We start from the raw sequence: 8,851 nt of genomic DNA, 5'->3' as shown, positions 1-8,851 counted from the left end.
CAGTTCAGTCGCTCAGTCGTGTCCGACTCTGCGACCCCATGAATCGAAGCACGCCAGGCCTCCCTGTCCATCACTAACTCCCGGAGTTCACTCAGACTCACGTCCATTGAGTCAGTGATGCCATCCAGCCATCTCATCCTCTGTCGTCCCCTTCTCCTCCTGCCCCCAATCCCTCCCGGCATCTTTCTTTTCATGGGGTTCTCAAGGCAAGTATACTGAAATGGTTTGCCATTCCCTTCTCCAGTGGACCATGTTCTGTCAGACCTCTCCACCATGACCCGCCCGTCTTGGGTTGCCCTGCGGGCATGGCTTAGTTTCATTGAGTTAGACAAGGCTGTGGTCCTAGTGTGATTAAATTGACTAGTTTTCTGTGAGTATGGTTTCAGTGTGTCTGCCCTCTGATGCCCTCTTGCAACACCTACCATCTTACTTGGGTTTCTCTTACCTTGGGCATGGGGTATCTCTTCACGGCTGCTCCAGCAAAACACAGCCGCTGCTCCTTACCTTGGATGAGGGATATCTCCTCACCGCCGCCCTTCCTGACCTTCAACGTGGGATAGCTCCTCTAGGCCCTCCTGCGCCTGTGCAGCCACCGCTCCTTGGACACTGGGTTGCTCCTCCCAGCCGCTGCCCCTGGCCTCAGGCACGGGGTGGCTCCTCCTTAATCCTGAAAGGAAAATCTCTTACTTCACCAAATTCCTTTAGAGCTTGTTTTAAAAGACTCTTAACCGAGTCTCTTTGTATAAAGCAGTATTCCTCCAAGTGTGCTAGGTTAGTGGTTTTTACATAAAAGTGTTCTGTAATAAATTTTGGAAATGCTATCTTGATGTTAAACTTAAAAAAAAACTTTATGAGTTTACAGAGCTTTTAATATGTGAATTTTGAATCTCCAAGAGAAAATTATCTGATCTCAGAACTCAGGGTTTTTTGTTTTTGTATTTTTTTTAATCTATAGAGGGTTTCTTGTGACAGTCTTTAAAAAGTGCTGATTTAAAGCATCCACATACATATCTGAAAGACAGTGTCCATTGAAATAAAACAAATCTAATTAGGTGATAGAAATAATACAAAATATAGTATCCAAGATCATTACTAACCAATCTGCCATGTCTTTACTTACCTTGCTAGTAGCTAGGAAATAAGAGAAATACAGTCATAAAAGCCTGGTGGTTTTTTCCATGAATTTCACACTATGCGGAATAAGAATTTTGGGATGTGAGTTTTCTCTACAATTCAATTCTATCATAAACAAATGATAAAAATGAAAGTCAGTAGTTAAAAAGGAAAATTTATAATTTTTAATGAAGTATTTTTAAATAATCGCCCCTTATTTTGTCACAATCTCAACCCTGTTAGGCACATTATAGACAGCCTTCATGGAAACACTTTCAAGAACACTTTTTAAGAGTTTCCCTTTAGAAACTTAAAATGTCCTCTCTTCATAGCTGATGGTTTACCAACAGCACCAGTTCGTCAGGGTGGAGGTGTGGCACATACTTGACCGTGGTGGGAGGAAACATAGCCTTCTTTGAAAAGTCTGTCTGAAGGAAAAGCTTGGTGAAGAATCAGTTGCTCCCAAAAAGTGTTAGTAAACTCCCTTTTCTGGAATTAATAAAAAACCAAAGAGAAAACCTAGTTGGCTCACCGCCTCATTACTGAGATAATCAGTGACTCTGTACAACTCTGTGTATAACTCAATACAACCGTCTGCACCAGTGAGGAGGAAACTCTGTGTGAATTGGGGACACAACAGAAAGAGAAGAGCAAGAGAAGCTGAGAGACAGACGTGAACTGAGAGGAAGGTCTTACCTCCACATATTGAGGATGGCACCTGAGCACTGTCTGTAGGTTAAATAAGTCAGTCAGCTCTGACGCAGGTGATGATGAGACCACAGTGGCTATTTTAGAAGACTTGATCTGCCTAGAATAGTGTTTTCAATTCCCTTTGTAAGTGAAGACTATTGGCAAATCTAAGCTTAGAAGGATTTGCCAGTAGTCTTCACTTTTAAGAATGGAAGATGCCTGCCTCATAAGCTAGTTTTCAGGCCGTGACAAAAACAGGGAGTAAAGTAGTGTTCCTATTCTTACTTAGTTTGGGGGTCCTAGTCTCATGTACATTCTTGATAGTTAAGAGATTAAAGATTATATTTCAATGGAAGTGAAAAATCAAATAATGGTGCAGTATTAAAAATCTTGGGCTTAAAAAATTCTTTTGAAGGACTTCCCTGGTGACCCAGTGGTTTGGACTCTGCAGTTCCACTGCAGGGAGCCCAGGTTCAGTCCCTCATGGGGGAACTAAGATCCCATAAGCCACATGGCTTGACCAAAAAAAAAATCTTGTTGGGATTAATTAAATGAATCTGACAGTGTTAATACATAGGTCATTTATTATCAAAGGAGAAATGTTATCCAAAGTAAGCAATTGTAATACTGTATGAAAATATTTTTATATACAGATACTGTGTCAAAATTAAATATACACATTCCATTAATTAAAAGGCCAACATATATTATTCTCTTAAAAATATACTTCCCAAATTGCAAACTCATGTAGACAAATTTTATTACACATAAATGACAAAAGTAACCCAGTGCTATGGTTTAGCATCCTTAGAGCAGGTGACTTTCTGTTTTGTGAAACTGTTCTTTATTTTAATTTTAAAACTTCTATAGTATCATTTATCAAAGGCATTGTATTATACATTCATGTCTAACTACGTCTCTTAATATCTTTCAATCACCTTGGATTCCTTTATGCTACGGCTTCTTTACATGACTCATTCTCATGGGCCTTATCCATATCTCACTGTTAACTCTGAAACATTTCCAGCACAGATGACAGCAGTTTCCACTCTCATTGCAGTATACTGATGCATAATGGGCATAAAACTATATATTTTGGTAATAATGAAATGTTAATTTTTAACCCTCATAACCTTTATATACTTCACAGAATTTATAAATCTTTTATATATCTTCTGAAGATTTTAAACACATTTAAAAAATATTATTGCAACTAAACCTTACATGGATTGTCTTCAACTGTTCAGAATTAATACGAATTAATATATGTCCTCATACGTGTGAAATAGTTTTGTTGATTGCAGCATTTGGTTTCCATTGTTTAGGTCCATCATCTGGTACTTCAGTAAGGATTTCTCAGTTGCTGTAATCTGTTTTAACCAGGATGCATTCAGTAACTTCCAGGAGGCATTCTGCCCTCAAAAATTGCATGAGCAGATAGATTCTTGGAGGATACAAATAAAGCTCAAGGTTTTATATTGCTACTCCATGTTTTCAATGTTCTGTAATGCCCCTCAAAATTTTATTCCAACAAGTTTTTATCTTTTGTAGTAGTATCTTTAGGAAACACAGGTCATTCTGTTTTCTCTGTTCCTTTAAAGATTTATTCTCTTCCTAGAGAAATATATAAAAAAAAAGTTTTAAGTTCACATTTTAGTAAAAATACACATTGCAAAACATTCAATCTGTTTCCACTATACTAGGTTATACTAATAATTTCGTAATTAAAAAGAAGAATCTTGGGACTTCCCTGGTAGTCCCAGTGGTCAAGACTTTTCCTTCTAGTATAGGGTGTACTGGTTTGATCCCTGGTTAGGGAGCTAACATCCTACGAGCATTGTAGGATCCTTAGCTTGTGGCCAAAAAACCAAAACATAAAAGCATTATTGTAGCAAATTTAAAAAATGGTCCACATCAAAAGAATCTTTAAAAAAGGAGAACATTGAATGACATTTTTAAAAATTATGGTTCCTAGCTGCAGTCATTGATATATAGGATATACAAGGTTGTTACGATTTAAAATTTAGGATTAAAGAGCTATGTCAGGTGGCCACCATTTTTACCAGTGCAACATAAGTGGACATAAGAGTACTGTTTAAACTTTTGTGAGACAAATCTGTACATTATTCAACTGAGTTTTTTTTTTTACAATGGAAAAATATTTTTATGGAAGAAATAATACTGAAAATATTGTTTATTTTGGCAAAGATGATTAGTAAGGATATATCCTTATTAATATATATATATCCCAATTAAGTTTGTTCCCTAGTCTTCACTAGAGAATGGAAGATGCCTGCCTCATAAGCTAGCTTTCCTACTCTGTCAGAAATCTTCAAATGGGCTACCTGTACAACCTACAGAAAGTGGAGAAAGAGACACCTGATATGTAATAGACATAGAAGAGAGTGGCTGTGCGTATCCTCAGTTATATTTTCATGAGTCCCAGAGATGTGGACTCTGGATGCCTGAGAAGTGAATTATTACAGGGTAATTTCTTCATTTCAATAACAACCAATTATTAGGTGTTTTCTAGGTCAGGTACTGAGCTCAGTGCTATACATATATTATTTCATCTACTTAGTAACTATAAAATTGATGATTTCATCTTTCACATTTGAGGAAACTGAGATGCAAACAGGGTAAGTAATCTGCCATGGTCACATGGTCAAGTAAATGTAATAGATTGGGTCTTGAGCTTGTTTTTCCTATTTTTAGTTTGGTCACATTCAGATTTCTTTCAACTATATATTTAGTAACACTAACACACTCTTAATTCATTTAAAAGATTAGAGGACAGATTTCAAAGGTAAATATGAAGGAGGATTTGTATTGAGGATCCCAGAACTTTTTTTTTTTTTTTGAGGCAGGGAATATGACTTTATTTTGAAAGTCAGAAGACCAAGAAGATGGCTATGTCAAAAATCTTCAAAAGGGCTACCTGTACAACCTACAGGAAGTGGAGAAAGAGACACCTCGGATGTAATAGACATAAAAGAGAGCAGCTCTGCGTATCCTCAGTTATATTTTTGTTAGTCCCTGAGATGTGGACTCTGGATGTCTGAGAAGTGAATTAATGTCTCAGAATTAACTAATGTCTCAGGGTTTGGATGCAAGATTCCTGTACAGAACAGAGAGCGAGGGGTGTGAGGAAGTAAAGTAAAAAAGTCATATACCAAAATATCTTTAAAAAGTATAAACTGAAGTTTATATGACTAGCAGACTTCAAATACATAGACATGAACATTTCATGACTTTTCTACGTAGACCAAGACTAAACATTCATTGAAAAGACAAATAAACATGATTTTATGTCTGTAATTTCAGGCACACAGGTGTTATCTCCTTTTTCTAAACTTTCTTTCCAAATTCCCTTAGCCAGAAGCACTCAGTATATTGATACTACTCATTTCAACTATTCCACTTTAAGTTGGAATACCTAGGGCTTCCTGAGTGTCAGGGTGTGCAGACTCACTCTGCTTCTCTAAGAGGAGTAAGGGATTTCCATACTCCTATCCTGGGCTGAGAAGATCTCCTGGAGAAGGGAATGGCAACCCACTCCAGTATCCTTGCCTGTAAAATTCCATGTACATAGGAGCCTAGTGGGGCTACAGTCCATCGAGACACAGAGTCAGACACGACTGATGACTAACACACAGAGTGGTCAAATAACGTAATAATGGAAATGTGAAAAAAGAATCTATCGCTGTCATGAACCAGGTGTGTGTATTTTTCCATGCCTCATTCTAGTTAATATATCATTGTCACATTTAGTGAAATATTCTTTTTCATTCATAAATATTTTGCATATTGCTATATAATTTTGTGTAACAATCTAATAGACTGTGTGTACATATAATATAGAGTATTCATGTCCTATTACACATATACAGTATATAGTGTATGGGCTTCCCTGGTGGCTCAGTAGTAAAGAATCTGCCTGCCAATGAAGGAGACATGAATTCAGTTCCTGGGTCAAGAAGATCCCCTGCAGAAAGAAAAGGCAACCCACTCCAGTATTCTTGCCTGGGAGATCCCATGGACAGAGGAGACTGGCAGATGACTTAGCAACAAAACAACAACACTAATATATTGTATAATCTGTATGAGTAAAATAGATTTAAAAAGGGTCCTCATTTTTAATATGCATTTCTTTACTAAGGTCACTTTTTTTATTTGTATCTTGTTTTCTAGTTTATTTTTTTCTATATAGTTTGGTCATGTCCTTTGCCTATTACCTATTGAGGTTTTAATTTTCTTTTTAAAAAAATCAATGCTCTGACATTTTCCCTAGCTTCTTTAATTTTAAAATAGTGGTTTTTAAAAATGCAGTTTAAAGAGGTCCAATTTCTAAGTGGTATCTCGCTTCTTTACCAATATTATAATGACTATTTTCAAAACCAACAATTTATAAAAGGAAACAATTCAAAGAGAAACATTCAGAAATTGTTGAGTGAAAAGCTGATAGAAAAGATGTTTGCCTTCACATTGGCCTCTGCCAAGTGTGCATGGTCTCCAGCCCATGTGTGCGCACAAGCTGTTAGTCGTGTCCAACTCTTGCGACCTCAGGGACTGTGGCCTGCCAGGCTCCTCTGTCCATGGGATTCTTCAGGCAAGAACCCAAAGTGGGCTGCCATGCCCTCTTCCAGGGGGTCTTCCTGACGCAGGGATCGAACCCACGTCTTGTCTCCTGCGTTGGCAGGCAGGTTCTTTACCACTAATGTCACCTAAGAAGCCCCCTCATGCCTGTAGACAGTACCAAACTACTAAAACGACAACATAGAACATGGAGTTGGGAAGAGAGGTGCACACTGGCTCCAGCCCACCACCCAAAGGTTACAGAGCGCTGCTCTGAGGCCTGGCCTTACGGCCCTCCTGATTCATTTATTTTCAAAGCTTGTCATGTATGAGGACTTCTGCTTTGTTGTTTCCTTAACAGGGCTGAGCTGTATCAGGATGCTGGAGTTATTTCAAGCTGTTGAAGGCAAACATCTGGAGGGTGTGGTAACTCTTACCAAATTCTTAGTGGGTTGAGCTTCACCCAGGGAAGGTGGTTTTCTTCCTTTACCCTTAAAAACAAAGTCATATTTATAATATTGATTATTAGTCCTTAATTACTCCTTCCATTATTATAACTGCTAAATTTCATATTACCTTCAGCTCATGTAATCTACTTGAGAATCTAAATTGTTAGTATGGCAGAATACTAATTTCATTTAGAAATATTATGAAATATCAGAGAAAAGGGAGAAACAAGAAAGGTTTGTCCTCCAAATAACCTAGACTCATAATTTTGCACATGTGTCCAGCACTGTGTTAATTGCTGTGAGATCTGAAAAACAAACATGGAAGGGTATACTAACAGAGACAAAACTAGAATTTCAGTCAACATAAAAATGATATTGCACTAAGTTGTTAAATCCTAACCATAAATTTTATTAAACTTTATCCATCAGAAGCAAGATGAAATACACAACAATAAAAAGCTTGTAGCATGCCTGACTCATGAAGAAAATTCAATGTAGTTAACCATCTTTAATATCTTGTCTTCTCATTACAAGAAAAAAGTGGATTGTATCAGTTAATTTTGTAACCATTTTAATATCAAGATTTAAATTTTCGTGTTATTTCTTTCTCTAAAATTAGTTGATTTTGGAACATGGTGATCCATGCAAAGTTCCTCACACAAGAGAAAGAATTGCAAACATACAGCATACCTATGACCTTTAACCCTTCCTATTCCAAGAGGTGAGATTGCTAGTTTGCTCTGCAGTCTTTTCAGTTAAGCCCTGACTTGAAACTTATACTCAACATAAGGCATTACTAAGCAATTGCATTTGTAAGCAACATGAAATGAACTTCTCATTCCTGCATAAGATAGTACAGGAACCCTTCTGTATTTGTAGGGGGATTGGTTCTGGGACCGTGGTGGATACCAAAATCCGAGGACAGATGCTCAAGTTCCGTATATAAAATAGCATTGAATTTGCTTATAACCAGGCACATCCTCCTGTAGACTTTAAATCATCTCTAGATTACTTATAATACCTAATACAATATAAATGCTGTGTAAGTAGTTGTAAACACAATGTAGGTGTTGCATAAATAGTTGTAAATGTGGCTTGACAAATTTTAAGTTTTGCTTTTTGGAAGTTTCTGGAATTTTTTTTTTGAATATTTTTGATCCACAGTTGGTTGAATAAGAGAATGCAGAACCAATGGATATGACAGGCTGACTGTACTTTTTTTTATGTCATCCTCCTTATTTTTTTGTTTTTTAAGTGTAGAATAATTGCTTTACAATGTTGTATCAGTTTCTGCCAAACAACGTGAATCAGTCATAATTTTATATATATATATATATATAAATCCCCTCTCTCAGAAGCCTCCCTACCCCTTCCCATCCCACCCTTCTAGGTCATCACAGAGTGCCAGACTTGGGCTCCCTGTGTTGTATCGAAGCTTTCCACTAATTACCAGTTTTACACATGATAGTGTATATATATGTCAATATTACTTTCTCAATTAGTCCTTCCCTCTCCTTCTCCTGCTGACTGTACTTTAAATCATTTGTTATAAGTAAGGATTAAGAGCTGAAATATAAGCTCTTCATGAATCTTAAACTTTGCCTTGAAGGATGTATAGATAGAACAGGAGAGATCAAGTATATAGAAAAGAGAACAGAAGAAATTCTATATAAGAAATTAACATGAGTAAGGGGACAAGATTGGAAATAAGCTTGGCAAAAACACCACCAGGAGGAGGCTGGCTTGCATGAAGTAAATAAGCATGATGATAAATGAAATAGTCCAACTTATTAAGGTCCAACATGTATTTTCATCACTGTCTGTAGGGCTCAAGGACAATCATGACATTTTACCTTCTGTGGGCAACTACTAGTATTAAATTCTTTTTTAAAACAATCCTTTTTCTATCATAAAACTGTTAAATATAAGATTAATTTTTTTAATATATATTTTGGCTTTATATGGCAGCTGGTAAAATTCCTAAAGAAAGACTAAAGTAATAATGGTAATAATAAAAATTTATT

The 8,851-nt window shown here is 36.7% G+C and overlaps 1 protein-coding gene across 1 annotated transcript in view; it reads right to left on the bottom strand.

Annotated features, from left to right (window-relative positions):
• The window catches only part of IL7 (interleukin 7), a 61,534-nt gene continuing 55,052 nt past the window's right edge, over positions 2,370–8,851 (bottom strand). Inside the window, exons 5-6 of the mRNA XM_018058383.1 lie at positions 6,816–6,869; positions 2,370–3,417 (exon numbers count right to left, since the gene is read on the bottom strand). Of these exons, the coding sequence (XP_017913872.1) occupies positions 3,298–3,417; positions 6,816–6,869 (174 nt within the window). The 3' untranslated portion in view covers positions 2,370–3,297. The remainder of the gene's footprint in view (positions 3,418–6,815; positions 6,870–8,851) is intronic.

The sequence above is a fragment of the Capra hircus genome, chromosome 14 (genome assembly GCF_001704415.2).
Source record: "Capra hircus breed San Clemente chromosome 14, ASM170441v1, whole genome shotgun sequence".
In the NCBI taxonomy this organism is placed as follows: Eukaryota; Metazoa; Chordata; class Mammalia; order Artiodactyla; family Bovidae; genus Capra; species Capra hircus.
This window is presented reverse-complemented; position numbering and strand designations above follow the sequence as displayed.